We start from the raw sequence: 27,412 nt of genomic DNA on the forward strand, positions 1-27,412 counted from the left end.
TGTGTGTGTGTGAGCTCTGTGTGTGTGTGTGTGTGTGTGTGTGTGTGTGTGTGTATAAATATATATATATATATATATGGGTGTAGGTGTGTGTGTTCTTGGTGCTTTTTGTTATGTCTTTTTTTGTGTTTTGTATCGAGATAGTCGTCATCTCATTTTTCCCTTCGAGGGCTATATCCAAGTTTTCGAGCGATGCTCCGGCTATATCTCGCTCCATATGTGATAATTATCTTACCTATTCCCTTCCGCATCATCCCCACGTCGCTCCCGACCACCCCTTCCCTGCTGAAGCTGTCGCCTAGAACAAACTACGTTTAATGTTTCCTTGCAGTTTTCTCGTTGTTGCCACCCAGCACTTTTGTTGTCCGGTAGTCCACTACATCCCCAATCATCATTCCAGTTGTCCTTCATCGTTGCAATCGTCATTCCAGTCTTCCCCTTTCAATGACGTCGTTTCGGCCCTCCACACTCATTGTCATCGTTGTTCCAGACCCCCACCTTACTGGCCCTTGCCACAATCCCCTTTCCCTCATTGTCGTCACAGAGAACAACTAACCTAATGTTATTCGAGCTCTCCTTGCCACCCTACACTCAGTGTTTACCCCAAAACAGCCCTCTAGAAGCCCCTATCTGCTGCAACCGCCACCTTTCAACCATCTCAACCACCTACCACCCTTTCCAATCAACCTAGCTGACCACCACCATCCCGGGAAAGGACCCCGACTTGAGTTGCATGTCATATCTATTATTATTTCTCATTTAACCGTGTTTGATTATAATCTACTATTTACTGACAGTAATAATGTTTTAAAAGGTGTGCGCATTGGGTGGGGTGTTTTATCTGTTATGGTACGAGACGTAAACCCCAAGGCGTCGAGCATAAACCCCACAGTATGAATAAAAAATAAGGAATAAAAATATTTAAAAAAAAACTATTTGTACATAATAGATAAATTAAACATAAACAAAACAAATCTTCCAAGACTAGAATCTTCAAGATATTAGAAAAAGTCCACCACAAATAGTAGAAAAATATAAAAGAAAACAAACATGTTTAAGCCAAAAAAATAAATTTATGATCATTTAATCTCAATCCATGAAGTTTATTCATTCTTTAAATTCATAATCAAAATCTTTTTCTTCTTCACCAATAGTTGGTCCAAATCACAATTAGGTCCTTCATATTCTCGACAATCATCATCATCATGTTCAATCTCAGGTGCATTCATAATTTGTTTCTCATTATCATTGTTGCCTAAATTACAAATACAAACATGATATTCTTAAATATTTAAAATCTTTTTTCTACAAGAAAATAAGAATGCAAATTTATATAAAGCACAATTAAATGTAAATATGAAGCTTACTTATTCTTTCATTCATCATCTTTGTCCTATGTGAATATACTATAAAAATGGCCTTTCTTCCTTGTGTAATATTTTGTGATTCTTCATTTGCATTTGTCGTTGGCAAATTTCTAATTACATCAACATCAAATAGAAGTTTGTCTTCATTCATCCGAAAGTTCTTGTGGAAGCATAGGTTCTTCTTTCCAACAATACACCATCTTCAGAGTCTATTTCATTTATCAATATTGGATCGAAGACTTGTTTGCTTCTTATACTTCTCGCCCTCAATCTAGTATTATATCTTACATATACAAAGCATTCAACCACTTTTTCTCCAACCTATTCCTCTTCTTAGTATGAATCTAAGATAAAAATAATTATTTTTGAGAGGTGATTATAAAAGTAAATAATAATAGTTTTAACTTTTAAGAAATAAAAAAAATATTACCGATTCAAAAGTGCTCCAATTTCACAACCTGATGAACTGCATGTGAGGCTAAGAACTCAAATAGCAAAATTCACTAACTCAGGTGTTTTCCCATTAAATCTCATCCACCAATTAGCGGGAGATCTCAACTTGCTTGAGTCCATAGCAACTCTACTCCCAAAGACTCCTCGTAAATTATCATACAAGTTTAGTTGAATATCAGCTCTAAGACGATATTCATAATCCAACATTTTTTTCATACAAGCATTTAACCCTTCTTTTACTTTGTATCATTAGAGAAATTATCCTCAAAATGAAATTGAGGGTCTAAATAATAACCAGCTGCATGTAGTGGTTTATGAAGTTGGACTTCTCATCTTGCATCAACTTTCCTCCAAATAGATTCATATTTCTTTTCATTATGCCCACAATTAAAAGTATTTTTTTTTTGTTGAATTCATTAACTTATAAATATAACCCATATTTGGTCTTTCTTCTGAGTCAACCTATCTCAGAACATTTACAAACGATACAACATTTTTGATACAATAAGCAAGATAACCCAAAAAATATAGATCAAACAAAATAACGGCTCGAGCTTTTATACCTTCTGACTTCATTGCCCATTGACTAGAACACCAAGCTTCTGAGAAGAACATTGCCTAAAGTGGTTGCTTCTGCTTGTAAATACTTTGAAGGGTCAAATATGACGTAGCAAACCATGTGAAGGCAGACAAATAAGTTCTCTCCTTCGTAAAAGATCTCATCAAACCAAGAATCCATGTGTGCCCATAAATAAATTTAACAACTTGTTTTGCTTTCGCAAGTGTGCTCTCATGAATCTTCAAGTTTCTAATGTCTTCTAACATTATGTCAATATAATGTGCTGCACATGGTGTCCAATAAATATGTTGTCTTTTCTCCATTATCTTTTTACCCGCATTGACATAGTTTGATCAATTATTTGTTACAATTTGCACAATATTTTTTTCTCACTTCCTCAATCACATCATCCAAATAAGCGAACAGTAATTCATCAATTTTATAGTATTAGAAGCATCCACAGATTTAAGAAAAAAAAGTCTCAACTGAACTTTTCACAAAAAAATTAATCAAAGTTTTACTTTTTCCATCTGTCCAAATTTCTGACATAATCGAGCACCCATATTTACTTCATTTCTTCTTACGCTCCTCTAATATCTTATTGATTGTAGCAATCTCATCTTTGAGTATAAGTTCTCAATTCATGCATGGCAGATGGAGTAAAACCAAGTCCAAAATTAGCAAATGCTTCAAACATGGGCATGTGATATGGGTCATTGGCAATATTAAACGCCAATTCAACTGAGTAGCAAAATCTACTCATTGCCCTACATGCTTCTTTTCTTTAATCTTTTTCCCACTTCAAAATTAGAATAGAATTCATTGCTTGTGTTATGGTGAAAGAATTCATTGGACTTCTAACTCTAGGTGGACTTTGGGAGGAGTCAACTAACAATGACTTGGTAGTATTTTGACATTCACCAATATTTGTTGCACTGCTTCTAATGTCATTTAATACAATGTCAGGTTGTGCTCTAACTTTTGCATCTTCTTCTAATGCTTTCCTGCATTTCTCTTGAACTTCAGTAGGGGCTTTAGTGCATGGTTTAATGCCCTTGTGTGTGTCATCAAGATATTGTTTCATCCTATTTATTGTTCCACTACACACTTGATTGCAAAACTTACATCTGAAATATTTTTCATTCGGTACACTTCTATATTGTCATGCAAATTCTTTCTTGCTAGTGCGACTACTACTGGTCACACAGTCTTCCTCTTCCATTACAAGTTAATAATTAACCTAACACACTTAAAAAAAAGCAGATCAAATCCACCACTAGCAAATTGCAAACATGAAAAAAAAAAAAGTTGTGGTTTACTGTAAACATGAAAAAAAATTGTAGCTTACTATAAACATGAAAAAAAAAAACTTTAACATGAAAGACAAAAAAATTGCAGTTATCATAGCAGCTACAGTGAAATTACTATAGCTACAGTAACCTCGTAGTAGCTATAATAAAATGATCAATTAAAGATTCATAAAAGCTTAAAAAATCACAAAAAAAAATCAAATTTATTTACCTCGCTGCCCTGCTACGGGAAAACCAATGCGGGTGTGGGAGAGGAGACGATGTGAGTGTGGGAGAGAAGATGATGCGAGACGCCGCGTGCGGAAGAGACGAAGCGACGAACGCTCTAGAGAGGAAGCTGATAGGGGATCGCCTGTGTGCGGGATGAAGACGACGGAGACAAGCCTACGTGCAAAACAAAGTAGACAAGCCTACTGTGTGCGAAGGTGCGACAAGAAAAACAGTCGGCGGCAATATCTTCTGGCACTTTACGTGCAATGGATGAAGCAGAGGGCCTACGAGAGATGACTGCATACGGGAGAAGCTCGAATCGGATAAGTAGAATTAGGTATTTTTTACCCTTTTTATTCGATTATGAGGCAAGGCGTATGCCTCTTGAGGAGTGTATTGTGCTCCGGAACTTCCCTTGAAAGGTGTGTGAGCATCCCAGTGTAGCTATAAAAGCCAACTAAAAGAAACAACATGGTTGGCATCTTCCTCAACCACGCTCAAAAAAACAAAGTCACAAGTGTGAGCATCCCAAAAAAGATATCTATCCAAAACGAGCCGTGCACAAAAAATGGGCCGCTTTGTTACACTCTCTATTAGAAACAAAGTAAAAAACTTGCTTAAAGTTTGAAAAAAATTCCAAGTCATACTCATGATCCACTTGTTGTTGCCATACCTTAGCCCTTTACTTTTCTTGCGGTGCATCTATCACATTTTAGTTATCACCTTCGATAATTACCCCCTTTTCTTTCATGCTTGTATGTGATGACACATGAACAGGATAAGAAATAGCTCTACCTGTGAGTTGTCCCGGTGGATGAGTTGTTGTCCACCGATAGAAATAACCTTACCAACCTCATCCCGCACCACAAGCCTAATACCCACAAGGTTGTTGGACAAGAGAGCACCATCAAATTTTATCTTTAACCGGTACGCGGGGGGGTGACCCACGACAATTCAGGCGTAAGCCCCGCAAGATTAGAGCCTCGCTCGTGAGCTTGGGTCGAAAGGCGTTACGCCCCCGCCCCAAAAACGCCCTTTTAAACTGACTTCAGTAATAATATTTGCTTTTTTCTTATTATTGTTTGGGTTAACTTTGATATCAGGTACAAAAGTAAAAAAAGAAAAGCTTCGATGTTAAATATGTAAATACATAAGAATTGAGTGTTATGTATGTAAATGCCCCAATAATTTATCCTTGCTGGTGGGGCCCACTTACATAAAGTGCAAGAAATAAAATGAAATTTTAGGGTGTCAAGAAGAGATTATTCCCTCAGTGATTTGGCAAATAGTAATAGATAAAAAAAATTCAATGCTTCATATGCATAATTTTGAATGCACATGAAGAATAAGTTAACATTAGATCCATTAAGCTTCGAATGAAGAAGGCATCATTCTGGCTCACAGGGAGCGATGCACATCTTATATCTTGATAAATCACACTAAACTTTAATTCCAACGACTTTCACAGTTTGCAAAGCTCAAGATGCTTAGGGTTGATCAATTATTTGCAAAACTAGTTATAGAATTGTTGTGCAAAAAGCTTTTTTTTTCCCTGGGGCATTAACATACATACCACCTAATTCCTATGTAATTACATATCTAGCACCAACTTTATTTTGTACATTTATACCATCCAAATCCTTCATATCAAATAAAAAATAGCATTATTTTGACCTTTAAAAAGTGAAATACATATTTTCATGCACAGAAAAGGTGGCATATACATAAAAATTGATGTTTACGCGTTATATGTGTAAATATATATGTAAATATATAGAAATTGAGTGGTATGTACGTAAATCTTCCTTTTTTTTAAGTTGTGAGTATTTTCATTTTTAAAAAATAAGGAGATAAATAGCAACCTTTTTACAGCAACTAAACTCTCAGCAAATCGGTTCACAAAAAGCTGCACTTCTCATCATATAAATTTTTAAAACAGGAAAAAAATTATAACTAAATAGAAATGTGGCTGTAATATGAAAAGCAAATCAGTGAAAAAATTTGCCCATAAAACCTTTAATTGCTTAAAAATAACATTAATGTGATGCATCCAATTTCAAATTTAAGGAACTTCGGAGCATAATTTAGAAGCAAGGCATTTTTAACCGCTGTTCAGTTATTGAGCGAGATACAAAAATACAACATAAGGTTACAAAATGAAAAGAGAAGAGTGAAGTGATTAGTTACCGTTCCATCAAATCTATGAGTTCAAAGTCCCTCGCTTTCATGCCCCATTTTGTATCAACTAGAAGACAAACCCTCTGCAATCCAACCCGAGAGGATACAAACTCCTTCACCTGTAAAATTATTGATGAGTTAATAAAAGACTGACCACTCATGAACTGAAAAAAAAAAGTCCCCTCGAATAAAAACAAGCATATTTGTGTGCAGGGATTTGAATGACAATACAATAAACAAATAAACAGTTGCTAAGTAGAAATTGGTGAAGAAATTAAGGGGTTGTTTGCTTCCCTTCATTCGTGGTAAAGTAAACCACACGCATGGGTTTGCAAAACTTTGACTTTTTGTTGGATGGAAATAAAATGCAGTATTAAATTTTCAAGAATTTGGAATTCACCCTGCAGTTCAAAATTGGTGTAGTCCAAATTCATTATATTTGGGCAATTTTTAAATACACTGCAAATTACAGCCTATTTTCAATTTGTTGCTGACATTGCCACCCGCAACAGGCATCGCAGACACCAATGGTTACCTCCACTATCATGATCATGTTTTACATTGATTTCATTTCTCTTCAGATCAAACACAAAAATGTAAATTTCTACATTTACTTTGCACCAACACAAAGAATTTCAAAATATTTCAAATACATTGTATTCCTTTTACTGCATACCCTTTTCAGAAGACCAAATAACTCGAGATGCTTACCACTGCTACTAACAAAAACACAAGCACACACTAAGGGAGTACTCAGGGCTTAGAAAAGATAAATGAGTATGCCTTAACAGAAATATTGGAATAAGTGGTCGTGAACTGGGAATGCAAATTGCATGATAAAAGGTGAATGTGTTAGGAACCGGCACATATTTCCACACAAAATTTGGAACAAATAATATTTTATTGCAAGAACAACAAACACTCAATATAAATACAAAAAGAAACACCTATAATTCAAGAGGTAGGCGATCTCTCTCAATTCCTACAATTTGAAAGATAGAAAATCTCTTTCAAATCCTAACCCTATGACTCAAGGCCCAATCTCATGCATAACCCTAAACCTAAGCTTATGAGGATCTATTTATACTAAACAATAATAAATAAAAAAACTAACTTGTCTTCAGGCTAGGCATTGGCAAACAATACTTCCCTACAAAAAAACACGATGTCCTCAAGGTGGAAAAAATTGTTGTGGGATCAAGGCCAATAGCATCATCATCTAGCAATCATTTTCATTTAATCAGAAACTCATAGTAACCCTCACCATCTCGAAATACCGTCTTATGCACGTCCTCCAATCACATATGAATCTAATGGCTTCAAGTCAATCCAATAGAATACATCCACACCAAATTCAATAGCTGATTGATCCCAAGAATCTATTTCAATTTTGTATCGAGTTTCTTTCATTATATGCGACACGATCATAAATCTCAGCCCTACATCCTAAGCTACCCTCATCATAGCCTTCAGCGTCACTAGCATCTTGCACAAATTGGGATCACCACAAAACACCACCATCTTGTTTCCCACCTTATCATTTTGCAGTGTCCCAATCAATCACTTACAACCCCCCTCCCCCGGTTCTTCTCCACTTGTCTCGTTCCCATCACTACTTTTAAATCACCTTCCGCCCAGAAGGCCTCTGATACAAAAGGCAATGGAGCAATTGGATACAATCCTCTGTCGGGGACCGTGGTTCCTAGTCCCATGTCAAAATCCTTCGAAGCGATCTTCTCTGGCCCCAAATCGCACACCATTATGATCTACCTATTGTCGCTCGTCTCAAACCTTGGAATGTCGTGCAATTTCCTTCAGATGTGCTTCTCAAATCTATTCTTGATTCCTTCATTGGATATTGCATCTCTGATCTGTGAGGCTACCTAATGTCGTGTGAATCCTTCTAGTTGTTGTTGTGTGTCCATTCACGACATCGTCACTCAATCTTACGATGGGCACAGGCGGCTTAGTGGCTCAATGATTTACGTCATCATTTCTTCCAAGGTTGTGAATCTCTGCTACCGCCCCTTCATAGACGAGAAATGCTCATCTATTTCAAAACTGATGTGTCTTATCTCTTTTTGTATTTTATCCTCCAAATCTTCCACTCTCTTGGCCACCATTATTTCCCAGAAAATTTTCAATCACAAAAGATGGAAATAATGTAATATGAAATCTCGTTGTTGGCCTCCCAGACGTTTGAATCACGATTGCAGATATCACAATTGTATCATGGTAGTAGATGATTATAATGCCCTGATCCCGTCATTTGCTTCCAGATAGGTCAAATCAAGTGATTGTTCGCTCTTGTACACTATGATCCCTTCTTACAATCCTAATTTTGCTTCCTCGCACGCGGCCCGACATTGCTATTTGACTTACCTGCGATCTTAAATAGCTTGATCGTGACTGTATCAAAGAATCCTTGCTCGCAATCCCATCGTCACTTCCCAGTTAGCTCAATAGCAATTGTATTACGATCGTTTGGGTCACTACATGTCGTAATCCTTTCTCCTCCCACATGACCGCGATCATGTCGATCATCCCCAGCTAGAGCGATTTGCTACTATATCGCGAGGTTCGGTCACGAAGGAGCGCCACACGTGAGTTGTATGCCACGATCCTCTATTGTTTCTTCCAGGTTAGCTCTAATTATGAATGTATTGCGGTCGGTGTTGAAGGCTATGGTACATCGCGATTCCGTTGTTGCTTCTCTGTTAACTCTAATTGCAATTGTGTTGTAAGGTTCGATGTCGAAGGCCATCAAATTTCTATATGCAACAATTTAATCATTGATTTCCTATAAATAGAGCGCCTGATACCAATTTGCTAGAAACCTACATAGATTTCCACAAGCCCCGGATGACTGTCAATTTAGAACAAAAAAGATTTTATTGCAAGAACGTTGTCATTGCGGTCCCAAACCCAGACGCAAAAAGTAGAGGGTTGTTACGTGGTTGACAGCAGGCATAAAAGTTTTATCGAAAAATAGTAACATATTCGAACAGTAGGAGGATTGACCATGTCAATTTTCTATTTCAATTGGATTACATCAGGGATCGGATTTAAGCCCGTATTTTTTTGCTTTAATTATGGATGAACTTATTGGACATTTACAGAAGGATGTACCTTGGTCTATGCTTTTCACTGATGATATCTTCTTGTGGATAAGTAAGAGTTCAGTATAAACTTGAATTATGGAGGTCTACATTAGAGTATAAAGGTCTTAGTTTGAGTAGATCTAAAACTAAATACATGGAATGTAATTTTAGAAGTAGTAGATATAATGGCTGAGTTGTAACAATGAGGGATCAAATCATTAAAAGAAGTGGATATCTCAGGTTCATCGTTCATAGTCATGTTGCTATAGATGGGATTGTTATTAGTAGAATTAAAGTTAGATGGTTGAAGTGGAGAAATGCATCTGGCATATATTATGTGATAAAAAAGTACCGCATAGAATTAAAGGAAAATTTTATAAGATAGTGGTGAGACCTACAATGCTTTATGGTGCAGAATATTGGCCTATAAAATAGAAGCATAAAACTAAGTTAAATGTTACTAAGATGAGAATGCTTAGGTGGATTAATAGCTTGACTCTTAGAGACAAAATGTGAAATGAATGTATGCGTGAAAAGGTTAATGTAGCTCCAATGGCAAACAAGATTAAAGAGAGTCGTCTTAGATGGTTTGGTCGCACTAAACGTCGACCATCTGATGATCTGGTTAGGAGAGTTGAAGTGCTTGATTCAACTTATCTTAAAAAAAGGTAAAAAGACTAGGGCATGTTGTATAAAAAGTGATCTTGATTTATTAAAATTAAATGAAAATATTACACTCAATAGGGCACAATGGAGAAATAGGATTCATGCAGCCGACCCCACTTAATGAGATAAAGGCTTGTTTGTTGTTGTTGTTGTGAGAATATCAAACATTCAACACAAATAAAAAGATAAGCACATACAATTCGAGAAGTAGTCAATCTCTCTCAATTCCTATAATCTGAGAGGTAGAGCCTTAGTTTATGAGTCAGCGGCGTCGATGCCTTCTTTTTCGACGATACCAATGCCAAAGCCCTCCGACGCCATCTCCCCCAACATCGCAGCTTTCGCCATCCTCCGCTTCGCCTCTGGCTCTGCCAACACCAACATTGACACCACTGCCATTGTCCTCTCCGAACTCATTTTCCACCACCACCGCACTTAGTCAGCTTTCTCAACTTCTTCTACACCATTAGCTCCCTCTCCCCCACTGCCATTGCTTTCCTCGGCAAAGCTTCTTCCATTTAACAGAAATTAATAGTTTCATTCTTTATTATAGAATAGATGGAGAAAGAGGAGGAGAAGATAGAGGGGATAGTTATATTTTTTCTTTCTTTTGTATTTTTTTAACCAAAAAAAAAAATAATGTGTTACCACACTTGTTTTTAATTTTATGTTAAAACAAAAACAAAATGAATAAAAAACAAAAACAAAATGAATAAAAAACAAAAAAAAATATGATCCCAAACAACTTTATGTATTTCTTCAAATTTTTAAACTTTCTAAAGGTCTTACTAGTTATACAAATTAACGAAACATTAATAGAAACTTAGCTCAAGTCTGTTTCTGGTGAAGTAAGCAATCCTTTTTTAAACTTTGGATTCGTATACTCTTTCACTCTAAATCTCTGATATTTATTATCAGTACTTAATAAATATTAAACTAAATTTAATTATTAATGAAATTAAAATTAAACCCTAACCTTAAATATCATTTTTGTTTTCTTCCCTCCTCCTGATATCAAAGCCCATCACTGCTCTCTCTCCCAACACATAAAGTCAATTCCTATGCACACATCTTCGATTATGCAAGAGACGTCGTCTCCTTCTCCCGTAGGCAACACTCACTACCACTCCTGCAGGCGATTTCATCCTCTGATCTAGAGGTTGTTGATCTTCCTGCGCATGACACTTTTTGACTTTGTCTCCCATTATCTTCGTTTGCTCAATATCAAGTCTCATTTGTCTTACCCCGCGTTTGGCTTGCTTGAGTTGTTATGTTTGAAACCATCTTCTCTTCAGTCTCCTCACAGTGGAACTAGCGCCAGTTCTCTAAATAGAGGCAGCTGGTTAGATTTTTATTTTATTTTTTTGGTTATTAAAAAAGACCAAACACCAAAAACTTAATCTAGGATTTCATGACTTATAAAAGGCTTTCACCTAAATTTCAAGCCTTTGTTCTTTCCCTTAATAAAATATATATTCCGAAAAATATTCGTGAAACTCCTAAAGTGAAAATTCTAAAGAAAGAAATGTGGGCATTAGAAAATAATACAAAAAGAAAACAAACGGTTGTATGCAAATGAATCTTGACACGAAGTGAAGAGTTCTAATGGAAGAAATTTAAACTTCAGAAAATTATAGCATATAGAAGTTTATGAACTTCCACAAAGAAAACAACAGGTTGCGTGTAAATGAATCTTTATAGTCAAATAAAAAAATGATAAGTGGATAAATATAAAATCCTCTTCTTGCAAAAGGATGCACAAAATTATATTATATTGACTACAAAGAAATTATCAATTCAATTACCAAAATAAACACAATTTAAGTTGTTCTCTTTCTTATAGCAAATTTGGATTGGCCTCTATATCAATTTGATATTAAGGATAATTTTCATAATGGGGACTTTAAGGAAGATGTATATATGGATATCCCGCCTAAAAATAAAAACTAAAGAAACATCAATAAAACAAGTAAAATTGAAAAAGCTCTATATTGGCTTCAAACAATCTCCAGGTGTATATTTTGGTCGATTCTCCAATTATGTAAGAACATGTTAGTACGCTCAGTGTTAGACCGATCATACACTTTCTATGGAGCACTCACCTAAAGAGAAAAAAATGCAATTTTGATCATATATTTAAACGATATTTATACTGACAGATCATTACAAGGGTTTTTGGTAAGAGAATTGGATTTGAGGCAAAAGACTTGAAATATCTAAAATACTTTCTTGATATGTCATTTGTACTTCCCAATGAAAGTATAATTTTGATCTACTTCGTACAGAAATGCTTGCAAAAAACTCTAATAAACCCAATAAAAAATTGGGATCACCGTTAACAACATATTGTTGAAAAAGGTGGTTATCAATGGCATACAGGCAAACTCATCACTCTCAACTATCCTGATATTGGGTTGATATTGGGCTTTCAATTAGTGTTGTAAGACAAAAAATGAACAAACAAACCACATGGAAATTGTTAACTATATTTTAAGATACTTGAAAATAACAGCTGGAAAGGGCATATTACATAAGAAGTCATCCAGCAAAAGAATTGACCTTTTTCACATCTGTTGATGGAGCTAGAGATGTCTCAGACCAAATATCCACGTTAACTTATCGTAATTATTTATGAGAAAACCTAGTTACATTGAAAAGAAGCAAATAACCTGTATACTCAAGAAGTAATGTTGAAGTTGAAAATAGAGTAGTGGCACTTGGAATTTGCAAAAGAATATGGTTAAAAAGGCTGTAAGAAAAACTAAAATATCAAATTGAAAAAAAAACAAAAACTCCAAAAGTATAGTGTGAGGTTGCCATTAAAAAATTTGAACATTGGATAGACTAGCATTTCATCTCAAACAAAAAAAAAGAAATAATCCAGTTAAATTATGTCAATAGACTCTCAAAGATATCCTCACCAAAGCTTTACCCATAATGAGTTTTGATTAACTAATCAACATACTAGAATTAGGCAAGATAAAAATATACAATTCAACTTAAGGAGTGTTGAAATAATATTGAATTTGTGGCAAGCACATTTATAGCAACAACCTAGCAATCCATAGAAAACACTTTTCATCTACATAAACATTCATCAGCAAGAGCATTCCATTTATATCAATCCAACAATCTGTGGACAATAGCTCTTCATCTATAACAATCCAGCAATCCATTGACAGCAGCTTTCCATCTACATCAATCCAAAAATCTGTAGACAGCTAGCAATTCATATACAGCAATGTTCCATTCATGTTGTGCCGTGATTTCAAAAAAAAAAAAAAAGAAAAGACAATTTCGTATTTGCTTCTTTCCTTGACAATCAGATCTCTACCTACTTATGTATAGCTTCAAATCTTATTTTCTAAACAAAACAAGGGAAAATTTTCAGTCATACAATTTCCTAATTTCTACTCCACTCATTTTAGTTTTCAAGTGATTTCATTACAGTAATAATTCTTATAAATATGCAAATGTAAAAGGCAGAAAAAGAAAGAAATAGTAGCGAGAATATCCTTAGTTAAGAGAATTTTTTATACTAAAAAAGATAAAATAATTACAAATTACTAACTATATAATATGGCAAATCACTACGATAACAGCAGTTAAATCAGATCTAGTTTAAATTGCGGAATTTATTGTTATGCTAATTGACCAATATCATATCCAAGATCTAGAAGACATGATGGGGTAAAAAGAAGTTATGATACCAAGTCTAATGTAGTTCATCCTAAAGTAAATTATTTGTAATGGAAAACAACTATGAAATGTATGTAACACGCACAAAAAACTTTTTCGCTCACAACCCTCTTACATATAAAAATTATTGGTTACTAGTAACAATAACTAAAATAGAAAGAAATTAAAAAAATGTAACAATTTAATAAGTTTTTTGCTAGTCCTGCATCGAGTTAAAAGACACGCACTCCTAAAAATCCAAATTTTATCAAAGATAAATAACACATTCAAACCAAAAATAAGGTTTTAAAGAAAGGTACAAGTCATCAAATAAAGACACTTACTTATGCAAGGATAAAACCTTTTCCCATAAATCTTAAAAATCTCCCATTTAACTAAGGAGCAACTCCTGAAAATAAAAGGAATCAATGGTCAAATATAAATGGCATATCCAATTTAAAATCCTCCTATTTGTATTGTTCGTCACTCAAGCCCTATTTGTAATTACAAACTCCACTGGATTTTCCTAGCACAAAAGCCCCATAAGCCTAAAAAAAGAAAATAAAAAAAGAAATCCCGCGCACTAAAAGATTGGGAGGGCCACTAAATAGACAAAGAACTCAAAAAGTAAGTTCGCGAAGCAGGATTACAAAAATAGGCGTGCTAAAATAGCAAACTTACAATAACAAAATATACCCTTGCACCGCCCAAGAAACCCATTCCCAAATATAGCACAAATACAGGATCCAAGAAAAGGGAAACTACAACTAAAAAACCAATATACACTTCCATCACCAAAGAAGCCAACCAACCCACACATACAGTAGAAACAAAGAATCCAAGAAAAATAAATTAAACTTTAGATAAACAGTAAAAGCCAACTCTCATTATAGATATATCATACGGCCATAATAATGAAATTAAAAAAATACTAAACTACAAAAAGTCAATAAAAATCATATACTGCTAAAATCAATTAAAATTTATCTTTCATGCTGCTCATCTTTGAGGGCATAATCTGTGCTTTCTATTACCGTAAAATTTGATATTTGCATATACGGCTGTCAAAACGGCTCATTGTTCACAAATAGCTCGTGTTCAGCTCGTTAAGTAGCTCGTGTTCAATTCGTTTGCTAAGCAGACGAGCCGAAGAAGGACAATTTTTTTTGCACTCGATATATAAACGATCCAAACACAAACAAAGTTTTGTTCGTTTGTGTTCGGCTCGTTTTGGCTCGAAATAATTTTATAAATAAATAAATAAATAAATAAATATTAATTGACTACAATGCTATAAAGATTTATAATCAATTAAAATTACTAATTAAAAATAGAATAAAAATAAATTAAATTCTATTTAAATGAATATTTTGATATAAATAACAAGATTTAAATTTTGGTCTACCCTTAACATCCTACGGTTGTGTGATTAGGGTTGTTGAAATAGCTCATTTTCATGATTAGCTTGTTTCGACTCGATAAGCAAGCGAGTCAAACACAAATAAATTTTTTGAGCTCGATAAATAAGCCGAACATGAATAATAATATTTTATAGCAAACCGTGTTTGGACTCACCCAAGCTTTGCATGCATGACTAGGGTCATCAAAATGGTTTTTTGTTCACGAACGGCTTGTATTTGGCTCGTTAAGCAAAAGAGCCAAACAAGAACAAATTTTTTATGTTCAAAATATAAATGAGGCGAACACGAATAGTGGTATTTTTTAACAAGTTGAACACAAGCTGAGCCCAGACTCGCTCGAGTACGGCTCGTTTACACCCCTATTTGCATCGTATTTGTTTTCTTGTATTAAACAATTCAAACTGCATAATTAATTCACATGCAAAGAAATATTCTAATTCACAATGAAATAACAATAATCTGACAAGGGGTCGTCCAGTTCACGCCCCAAATCACGCCCATCAACCAGGCGTGACTTTGTTCCGGTCCTGTTCTCTATGCTAGATCGGACCAGCGCTCGGCATTAAAACATCGGTCCATTTGTTTTGCTCGCCTACGTTCCATCCCTCACCGTGTCGATTCACTCGCCTCTTCTCCCGTGCCCTAGTTCCCCACAGCTCCTAGTCGTTGCAGCTAGCCGTTTCTTCGTTTCATTTCTTTCATCTCTTTCCATCCTAGGATCTTGCCTTTGTTGGTCCCTCTTCCCCTCCTATTTATGCATGTTTTATTCCTAGGTCTAACCAACTTTTTGTGTGATTGGTTTTCTGATTTCAAGTTGTATCCCTGGTGTTTCCCTCTTTCCAAGGTTGTATCCTTCAGCGTCATGGTACTACAGCCATATCCCATCAGGTAGGGTGTATCTCCGCTTTGTTCCCTCCTCCCGGCATCATCCATCCTCCACTACATCACTTCCGCTACTCTTCTAGGCGTTACCTTTTGTTGTCACAGTCGACGCGACACCTCCAAGTTTCTTCCAACCCTCCACTAGTTTCTGCCTTTCATTCTGGTGCCTCCCCGACCGCTGCAGCCCCATCAAAATTCCCCAAACGCCATTCCAGCCATCATAATCCCGCCCAACAGCCTCTTTCCAATGAGTTGTAGTCCCAGCCATCTCCTCCCAGCACCCCTCGGGCTCTGACGTGCATGCTAATGCCCCCAAGCCACCGTCGACACTTTCTCAGACCCTTTGGCGGAATTTCCACCACCACGTTCACACTGTCAAGACTGTTTCTAAATTGTTCTTAAGCCCTTTTTTTGTTGTTTGTGTTTATTTTATTGTATATGTATTTATTTTTATTATTTTTGAGTCCTCACTTTTTAGGAAGCGTCCTTATACTCATCTTTTATAATTTCCATAACAAATTTAGTCGTGTTTGAGTTCTGGTTTGGGTTAACTCCGGTATCATTTGATATCAAAGCTAACCAAACCCTAGTCCTACCTTAGGATCACTAGCATCCGCCCCTACCCAGTCCACCAAAAAAAAATTTCTTTTCTCTTCCTTCCCTCCTATTCCTCACCCCTTCTGTCCTTCTCTTCTAGTATCTTCCTCCTCCCTTCTCTCTTCTCTTTCTCGAAACACTTCTGATCATGCCTCCATGTTGATATACGTTAGACCCGACCCAGAAAGAAATACAAGACTTGTCGCTTACAACAAAGATTGGTCGAGATGGACGACGGAACTCAAGGTGACGTTACTCTCAACCGTGACATCAAGAGTCAAAGATGAGACCGTGACGATGTCCTAAATTCGCTTCACTGCGACAAAGTCGGCGATTACAAGTATTGTCCATGTCGCTTTGGCATTCACTATCACAGGAGACCTCGAGAGGAGCCCACGTTTGGCATCCATTGCCAGTTTGGCATTAAAACGGACATGTCAGAATTCGATAGAAGTATGGACCCCGACAACTTCATCGAGTAGTTGCAAGCGATCGAGCGCATCTTTAATTACAAGGAGGTTCCCCAGGACAAACGAGTTAAGCTTGTCGCTATCAAACTAATGGTGGGACAACTTGCAACGGCAACGACAACGCGACAGGGATTACAAGATCACTAAGTGGGCCAAAATGAAGAAAGCAATGTAAAAGAAATATCTTCTGCCCCACTATTGCTAGGACAAGTTCCTCTCGCTCCACAACCTACAACAGTGTGACCTATCAGTCAAGGACTTCACCGCACAATTTGAATATCTACAGATAAAGTGCGACCTAGTTGAACAAGAGGAGCACATGATAGCTCGCTATCTCAGGGGTTTAAAACACACCATTAGCAACATTATGCAGCTCTAGCCATACTGGACGCTAAACGATGTTTAGACTATCGCATTAAGAGTAGAACAACAACAGAAGTAAATTGAATCTAAAAACTCTTTCCTCCAGCAATCGACATACAAACCATCACCTCAAATCACACATACCAATAAAACCACGACTGAAGCAGGCAAGTCACTACCAAAAAGCACGAAAAACCACCCCGAGCAGCATGAAAATCGAAAGAGGAAGTTCCTCTGGGACAATTCCTGCACAAAAATGATTTAGGTACCACAGGTACGGTGACATCGCTGCCAAATGCTCACCACCAACGTTATCTCATTTACTGAAGAAGGCGTCGTCGAAGAAATCGAGAAAGTCAAGGAAACCCAATCTGAGGATGGTTCAAAAGAAGCACTTCCCCTTCCTGGCGACGAAGGCAAACTATTAAAGTCATAAGAAGGGTCCTTCAGTCAGAACCCGACAGAGATCTGCCATGGCTACGACACAGCATCTTTCACACCACATACACCATCAAAGGCAAAATTTACAGTTTAATCATCGATGGCGATAGCTGTGAAAATGTCATATCCAACCTAATGCTTAAGAAGCTAGGTTTAGCCACACAAAAGCATCCACGATCCTACTCTTACATGGCTCAAAAAAGTAAACGAGATTCGTGCGATCAACAATGCTTGGTCGAATTCTCTATCGGCAATCAAGTACATAGCAAGTTTGGTGGGATGTCGTCTAAATGGATGCATGTCACATTCTTTTAGGACGACCATGGCAATACGACCGTAAAACTCTGTACGACAGTTTCAAAAACAGCTACACATTCAAGAAGAATGGAAAACGCATCATGTTATTGCCTGTAAAAGATGTGTGACCCACGATTGACAATGAACATGCATTATTCTCGCGGGCCACCTTTCTGCAATCTACCCGCGATGCACCGTTAGCACTAGCTCTAGTCCTCCTAGAAAGTACCGACACGGATAATGAGATCCCCAACAATTCCAACCACTCCACGATTTCCAAGACATCATGACCGACGATCTCCCATATAGATTACCACCTCTACAGGACATCCAACATGCCATCGACCTCATATACTGGTCAATTCTTCCAAGTAAACCCGCTTATCGATTAACATCACAGAGTACGAGGAACTCCAAAATCAGGTTCAAGATCTTGTTAAGAGAGGATTCATACACGAAAGCAACAGTCCATGTGTTGTCCCCATCCTCATCATACCAAAGAAAGATTGCTCCTAGCGGATGTGCATTGACAGTCGTGTCATCAATAAAATTACATTAAAATATCGCTTTCTCATACCACGCCTCGACGATCTCTTGGATCAAATATATAGAACCACCATCTTCTCCAAAATTAGCCTACGGAGTGGCTATCATCATATCAGAATGCGACCAGGAGAAGAGTGTCGAGAGAAACTTCACAGACAATTCTACCTAACAGACTACTATTTGTTCCACCACAATAAATTATGCATACCTCGATGCTCACTACACAAAGCTATCATACAAGAGAACCACAATAGCCGATTAGCTAGCCATTTTGGCAGAGATAAAACTATTGTATTCATGAAAAAACTTTTTTTTTGCCCCGAATAACACGAGATGTTGAGCGAGGCGTCCGACAATGTAAGATTTGTCATATCACCAAAACAAGCGAATCACAAGAATGTACAAAACTTCACCGTCCCTGAGGCGCCTTAGGTCGATATCAGCATAGACTTTGTCATAGGACTACCATGCATATAAAGAAATAAGAACTCTATCATGGTCATAGTTGATTGATTCTCAAAGATGGCGTATTTTACCGCCTACCAACGAACGTTAGATGCATCTCATATCGTCGATTTGTATTTTTGCGAGATCGTTCGACTTCACGACATTCCCAAGATCATTACTTCAAATCGAGACGATAATTTTTTAAGCCACTTCTGGCGACCCTCTGGAGTAAATTAGGCACAAAGCTTTAATTTAGTTTTGCATCACATCCTCAGACAGATGGTCATGCCAAAACAGTTAATAAGAGCCTTGGGAATCTTCTTCACTGCTTCGTAAGAAAAAATATCAAATAGTGGGCTCTCATTCTCGCTCAAGCCGGATTTGCTTACAATAGATCAAAAAGCCAAACCACAGACATGCGTCATTTGAAATTGTGTATGGCCGCAACCCGATCACACCCCTTAAGTTGGTCTCACTCCTACCACCCGCAGAGATTAGCGAGGATGCTACAGAACGTGTTTCCCAAACTCAACAACTCCACAAGAATGTTGGAAAAGCAATTTCAAAGCAAAACCACAAATATTAAGCCCAAGCAAGTAAGTCCAGAAAAAAGTTGACATTTCAAGAAGGCAACCTCGTATGGATACGACCCAAGAAAGAACGCTTTCCTGTAGGAGCATACAATAAACTCAAGACTAAAGCCGATGAACCTTTCTGCATTTTAAAAATATTGAATAATGATGCATACAAAATTGACATGCCATGAGACTCCAAAATTTCAGCAACATTCAATGTCGCAGATCTCACCCCTTACTACGAAGAACCTGAAGCTTCGACTGATGATGTCAAAGCCCCCCCAACCAGGGGGATTGATGCTGGGTCATCCAATTCACGCCCAAAATCACACCGGTCGACCGAGCATGACTTTGTTTCAGTTCTCTGTGCTAGACTGGGCCGACGCTCGGCATTAAAATGTCGATCGATTTGTTTCGCTCGCCTACGCCCCATCTCACACCGTGTTGATTCACTCACCTCTTCTATTGTGCCTTAGTTGATCGCCGCTCCTAGCCGTTGCAGCTAGCCATTTCTTCCTTCCATTTCTGCATATTTTTTTAGGTCTAACCAGTTTTTTGTGTGATTGGTTTTCTGATTTCAGGTTGTATCACTGGTGTTTCCCTCTTTCGAGGGTTGTATCCATCAATAGAATGGTGCTACGGCTGTATCCCGCCAAGGTGATATGTATCTCCGCTCCGTTCCCTCCTCCCGGTGACATCCATCCTTCACTATAGCACCTCCGCTGATCTTCAAGGCATTACCTTTCATTGCAGCAGTCTACACAGCACCTCTAGGTTCCTCCCAGCCCTCCAATAGTTGCTGCCTTTCATTCTGGCGCCTCCCCGAATGCTGCAGCACCTCCGGAACTCCCCGAACGCTATTCCAGCCATTATAATCTCGCCCATCATCCCCTTTCCAGCGAGCTGCAGTCCGAGTCGTCTCCTCCCAGCACCCCTCAGGCTCTGACGTGCACTCTGACGCCCCCCTAACCACCGCCAACACTTTCTCAGCCCCTCCAGCAGATTTTCCACCACCATGTCAACACTGCCCGGGACTGTTTATGATCTGTTCTTAAGCCTATTTTCTGCAATCACTATTTTGTTTCATTGATTGTGTGTCTATTTTATTTTCTATGTATTCATGTTTGCTATTTTCGAGTCCTCGCTGGTTAGTAAGCATCCTTGAACTCGTCTTTTATAATTTCAGCAATAAAATAAGTCTTGTTCGAGTCGTGGTTTGGGTAAGCTCCAGTATTATAATCTATAGGGGAACTTAATAAAATATGAACTAAAGGCAAAAATCCAATCAGGAAAAAAAAAGCTAACCACATGAAAAATGATTAATCCTCTCTCAGACTCGATTTATGTACTATTTATAATTAAACAAATCAGAGAGGAAAGGAAAGAAAATGAAAATAACTGAGCATTATCACATTTCACTTGAACCTTAAATCAGTTAATAACCTACATCAGCCCAGCCTCGTGATAACTTAGCCACGTGGAATTTATAACCTACCAACTTAGCCCTCCAAAATTGTAAGTTGGGTTGTTTAACAAATTAGCTCCCAATTCTTGTACTTTGTTGATTTAGGTTGCATATAAGAACTTTATTATTTTTGTTCAATAAAATGTAAGTATTTTCCCACAAAATTAATGTGAGTAAAAATTTGTGAGCGTGACTAATATTTGTTAAATCGGGTCAACAACTATCTATATCATGCTTATTTTCATGTCAAAAAAACCTGCAAAATGAGAACTTAGATACGCACATATTTTATTCAAGCCACATGTATCTTTGTGAAAATAGGCCCTTCAGAGACCATAAGAAAGGAAGCAAAACACGAGGCTTGTAGAATTGTAAAAGGAATCAGGGTGCTTATAAACCTATATAAAAAACAAAAAGCATAAATCTAAAAGAGCTAAATAAATTCAACCAAGGAAATATTATCAAAACTCTGCATGGATACTCACAAGCTCCTCCCAATTTTCCTTGACTTCTTCTTTAGCATAAGCAAAGCCATAACCAGGAAGATCAACCAAACAAAGCTTTGAGGCGAGTTTGAAAAAGTTGATGGTCTGAGATGAAAACATGGGTGGTTGATAGACATTAGGCACGATATCTCCAACATGTGGTATACATTTTTTATCAAAACTTAAGAATATGAAGTACCTGAGTCAAGCCAGGCTTATCTGATGTTCTCACCACACCCCATTGTCTGGTAAGTGCATTTAGCAATGATGATTTGCCAACATTTGACCTGCCTAAATGCCCAAGTATTTTTTACATAATGCAGTAAAATTAAAACAGAGAGAGGTATGAAATATGAAGAATATAAACCGGAAAAACAAGATCAACGCTTATGTTTTTAGTAGTAAACACTCATAACTAGCTCAAAAAGAAAAATATTTTCACCATCACCTGCAAATGCTATCTCAGGAAGTGTTGGAGAAGGGAAAGATGAGGAAATCTTTGCAGCTGCAAAAAATTCCAACTTATTCCGAAATACCTAAGAAAAACATTTCCAAGATAAACAAATCTCATGATTAGATAAAAAAGACAAATATCAAGAAATATTATTGACTGGCAGAATGGTGCATAATGTTGAAAGCATCACTAAAACACTATTATATTATAATTAAGCTTTTCACAGTGCCAATATAAAGGAAAGATGAAAAGAAAAAAAACACAAATTTATATTTTTTTTAAAAATAAATCTCACATTGTCCTCGATCTTTTCCCTCTCTGTTGCAGTAGAAAATGGTGTGTTATCTAATGGAGCCGATAGCTTCACATTGTAGCCGGCATTTTGCAACTCAATCAAACGCCTACGTCCCAGCAGCTATGAAGAAGTATAATAAAATGAATATGATAATTATAACATTAAAAGGCATGCTAGGTGGGAAACAATAAACGATTTTCAAAAGTATAATTAACAAATAATACATTTTCTTCCACAAAGGAGAGGATTTCGTCGCTTGGTTGTATCGAACGAAACTGAGCATTCATTGAAACCACAGTTTCTTTCTCCACAGAGATGTCTGAATGGTAGAAAGTCAAATCTATTAGATTCAAGGAAAAGTGTACCACTTCAAATCGAAGCACTTCATGAGATAGATGAACCAAATGACACTGTATACGACGCAAAATAGATTGTAACAAACGTATGCATGCCCAAGGATCAAATATTTACTAAAATTAAGGAAAACATTGGATGAACAACACAAGCTATGAGGCAAAAAGGGAAATCAACTCAACTTTATTAGAAGCTGAGATCAAGCTCCGTTCCAGATTTGAAATATATTCAAAAAATTCTCAGCTTGCCATAATACATGCAAAATATTGATTGATCCAGCTTGAAAATAGAAGCAGAAATGATGATTTGCATAAAATAGACAATGTGTATGATATAATATATGTATAATAGAAGATATAATGTGCATATTTATGCATAAAATTAGTCAAAATCAATTTGAAGTTTATTCGAAATTAAAAAAAAATGATTTTAAGTCCAGCTTGTGAGAACTCAAATCATATTACCCCTAAGAAGCGTTTGGTAGCGCCTATTAATATAATATATTACAGGATTTACGAAGTCCAACCAAAATAGTTCCGTGGATTTATGAATATTTTTATTTAATACCCCAAATTTTGCCTTCGATTCAGTTTAAATCCAGATTTACTAAAACGGGAGGGTGGATTCAACGGATTTAAAATTTATAGATTTGTCAAATCCTACTAACACTAAATCCTACTTGCAGCCAAACACCCCCCTAGTATTTTGACCCAGAACAAAAAATCATAAAGAAAGGGTAGCATTTGCCTAAGAAACATAATGCTAACGCATACAACTAGTAATGAGTACAAGACTTCGTTCAACAAACTAAGTATTAATCTATCTTCAAAGCTCCGGCTTTTAATGCCACACTATTAAATCTCCCAGAAAAAAGTCATGCAAAACAAAAAGTTCTAGTACATATATACATAAAGAACACATAAGTGGACAAGCTAGCATCATTTTAAAAAATATCAACAAAATAAATAAACAAATAATTCTAAAAGAATGAATAGGTAACAGGAAATACTGACCACTTCTAGGAGCACCGTCAATTAATCTTTTATTTGAAAAATCATATGGGTCTATCTTGATAACTCGCCTAGTTTTCTTCTTGGAAGCACTGGTCTCAGTTAAGCCATTTTCAATGGATTTTGTTTGAACTCTTATCTTCTTACCAGTTTTGTCCAGCAACCGAGTTGGCCTTCTGATAGGCTTTTGCTCAGAAATTTGATTTTCTCCAACTTTAATCGTAGCCGGCTTCTCCAATCCATCCATTTCTACATCACAGACATTATCAGCTAATTCCCCATCAAACTTTCGCCTTTTCAAACTAATTTTTCGAGCATATGCTTCAGTTTGCATGTTCCTTTCTTTTCTTCTGTAGAAACCCCCATTATCATGTTCATGATCGGAAAAATCACGATCAACAGTTTTCCGCATTGCCCTAACAGGTTTCCCTGCAAACAATCTCACATCACCAGCTCTACCCTTTCTAGCAACATCAGCATCCTTACCCCATTCCTTCCGCGTCCTCAACAAAAGGTTACTTTCCTTCCCTGCATCCTTAGAAACCGATCTCCTCATTCTCCATCGAGAAAGCTTGGAATCATTTTCTTCTCCTCTGGCAAATGTTTTATCGCTCTGCTTGATATTCGTCCGCAAACTTCTTCCTTTCGACCTCACATTAGATAAGTGATCTAATTCTTCCACTTTTGCAAAGACCTCACCATCAGAATCTTCCCTGGCATATCCGCCTCGACGTCCATCGGAAAACTTATTACGGACAACTCTTCTCCTCATGTGAATCCCGACTGCCATTCTATGAAGAACTTATAACCAATAAACAGGTTGCTATGAAACAATGAGTAGAAAAGAACAAGAACTAAGGACGCAATTGATGTGCAAACACTGTCACATATCACACTTCCACCATAAAAGATTTACTAATGGCATAAATTGAGCATTGGAATGATAATTAGGAATCCAATAAAACCCTTGCCGGCCCTTCTGAATCACGAAGAAGTAGAGGAAGCAGCTTCGATTCGCTGCCACTCTTCGACTCTCTCTCTCTCTCTCTCTCTCTCTCTCCTGCCCCCTCGTTCTGTAAACCCTAAACCCTGGTGTCGTGTATATTGGCCGACTAATGCTCGAGAATGTCTAGAGATTAAAATTGATATGTATTTTCATCTCATTATTTATTTATTTTAGGATATGTTTAGGGCAAGGCCCAGCCTGTGTTTAGCAAGAAAAATTCAAATGTGGTAGACAGTATTTTTGAAAATATGCAAACCAAAAGATTAGATGAATTTTTTAAAAATACCGCCGCACGCACTTATAAGCTGCCCTAAAATGGCTCTTAATCTTAAAAAAAATTATTATTTTAAAATAAATTTAATAAGAAAAATTAGAAGTACATTCTCCAAAAATTTTCTATCAAATTTAGATAAAACATGATTTATCTTATCTAAAGTATATAAGAAAAAGCTCTTGAAAAATTTAATTAATTATATCTCAATAATAATATCATTACAAAAATTATTAATTCAAATAAAGACAAATATTTTATGACTTTTTTTATAAGAATTTATATTGACTTCCCCTTTGAGAATAATTTTTTATTTTAAATGCCAAATGATAAAAATATGAAGATAAACTGTTTTAGAATAGGTTTTTTATCATAAATTTTAAATTTGAGAAATTAATTAAAAATTATATTTTATATTTAATCAATTTAAGATTGAGAAAATACCTAACAAAAAAGGATTTATGATGGAGCAATTAAGAAATTGTCTACCTCATGTTTAAAAACTAAGGTCAAAATCACTTTCGATATGGTAACTTAAATTTACTTCTTATACAATGTAAGACTTATAATTCTTAATCCCACTGAAGATTAAATTTGGTATGGCTCTAATGGATAAACAATCTTGCCTAAAAAAATTATCAACAAAACTCACCTATGTGCTTTGAAATCATTAGTTCAAATCTTCGTGAAATGTAAGATAATCTAAGGATTTTTTCATTTAAAATTGATGTTTCATCAAGAAATTTTTTTTTACCTTGTATAAATCTCAAGATATTTTTAGCAAGAAATATTTTCAAATTAAAATTCAAGATCGTTCGAGGCCCCAATTTTAGCAAGTTTATAATCAACCTGATCATCTCGACAAGACGAACCCAATGATAATAAAATTGGTTTGATTTAAATCCAACCAGGCCTGAATGAAATCATTAAAGCACTTTTGGAGGTTTTAAATTATCAATTGAATGGTGAATGAACTCCAAATTGGACATAGATATGCTCAAATTGAGCGTCTTAACGAGAGGAACGCCATGAGTCTAAGATCAAGATGAGTTTAATAAGACTCAAATTATTAAAATTCTCTATGATCAATAGAGATCAATGGGAGTCATCTAATCATGTGGTTGAGGAAGTTATTCCCCAAAAGACCAAAAAGCTCCTACCCATAGGCTATAAATGGACCTCATCTATTCAGTTCAAGGGGGATGAGGAGAACAGAATGATACAAATCCTATTATGAACTGAAGATACAGTGATAACTTTTAACCACCATAATTGTTGATCATCGTCAATTATCGCTTGTCAGCTACCATCCACCACCACTGGTCACCCCTACTCACTGCAGTTGATAACCTCTGCTTGCTAACATTGTATCCAAAATATGAATGTAACGTATAATGATGTATTGGAGGATAATTGCGGTCTTTTATAGTCGGCGACAACTATCAACCACCGTCGGCCGCCCCCACTCACTGCCATTGGCTACCCCTGTTTGACAATGTCATATCCCAAAAACGGACATAATATATAATGTCATATTGAAGATCTCGCGATAACTTACGACCTCTGTATCCTCTGACCGCCATCTACCACCTCTGTCGCCCACCATCAACCACCATTGGTTGCTCATGCTCGCCACCGTCAACAACCCCCGCTTGCTAACTTCATTAAAAAAAGTTGTAACATATAGCATTGTATTAAAGACATGATGATAACTTATGGCCTCAACAGTCGCTAAGCAATGTCAACCACAATTGAACGTCACCACTTGCCACCTGCCACCCACAGTCGCTGCTAATGATAGTGGTAGCCAAAATACGATGGATGTACCTAAAACATGTATCTTTATTTTCATTGTGTATTAACAAATGTAGTGTTTAGTGTAAAATTGTAACCACGTTATGAGAGAAGGGATCCAGTCACGGACTATGGCCTGTTAGTACTACAACTCTCAATTATGGCTTTTTGACTAACTTATGCTATTGCAACCCCCAATTACGTCATATGTGACCAACTAGTGAAACATTCAATTATGGCTTTTGTGACCAACTGAAGTTATTGCAGCCCCCAAATAAAACCTATATTACCAGCTACTATAGCTTTTAACTATGCTCTTTAAGGTCAATTGGCGTTGTTGCAGCCCCCAACTACGGACTATGCGGTCAACAATTGCTACAGCTTTTAACTATGACCTATGCGACAAACTGGAGCTATTATAACTCTCATCTATAACCAATATGACCAACCACTACTACATCTTTCAATTATGGCCTTTATGACCAACTAATGCTATTGCAGTCCCAAATATGGCTTATGTAGTTGATTATTACTACAGCTTCTAATAACGAACTTTATGGCCAACTAACGTTATTGTAGTCGTTAATTATAGCTCGCATAGCCAACTGACGATATTATAATCGCCAACTATGGTCTTTGTGGCCAATTACTATTGGTACATCTTCTAATTAAGATCTTGGTGGCTAATTGTTACTATTGTGACCGCCAACTAAACCC

The 27,412-nt window shown here is 36.6% G+C and overlaps 1 protein-coding gene across 2 annotated transcripts in view; it reads right to left on the reverse strand.

The window, feature by feature from the left end:
• Positions 1-24,700, reverse strand: part of LOC110021252 — a 36,309-nt gene extending 11,609 nt beyond the window's left edge. For both annotated transcript variants that reach the window (XR_002293630.1, XM_020719672.1), the window contains exons 1-7: positions 23,628-24,700; positions 22,485-22,579; positions 22,261-22,380; positions 21,960-22,047; positions 21,711-21,802; positions 21,512-21,616; positions 6,087-6,196 (exon numbers count right to left, since the gene is read on the reverse strand). Coding sequence is in view for 1 of the 2 variants with exons in the window: in XM_020719672.1 (XP_020575331.1) it covers positions 6,087-6,196; positions 21,512-21,616; positions 21,711-21,802; positions 21,960-22,047; positions 22,261-22,380; positions 22,485-22,579; positions 23,628-24,414 (1,397 nt within the window). In the remaining variant the exon portion in view is untranslated. The remainder of the gene's footprint in view (positions 1-6,086; positions 6,197-21,511; positions 21,617-21,710; positions 21,803-21,959; positions 22,048-22,260; positions 22,381-22,484; positions 22,580-23,627) is intronic.
• Between the last annotated feature and the right edge of the window lie 2,712 nt (positions 24,701-27,412).

This window comes from Phalaenopsis equestris, unplaced genomic scaffold (assembly GCF_001263595.1).
Source record: "Phalaenopsis equestris unplaced genomic scaffold, ASM126359v1 Scaffold000125, whole genome shotgun sequence".
Classification (NCBI taxonomy): Eukaryota; Viridiplantae; Streptophyta; class Magnoliopsida; order Asparagales; family Orchidaceae; genus Phalaenopsis; species Phalaenopsis equestris.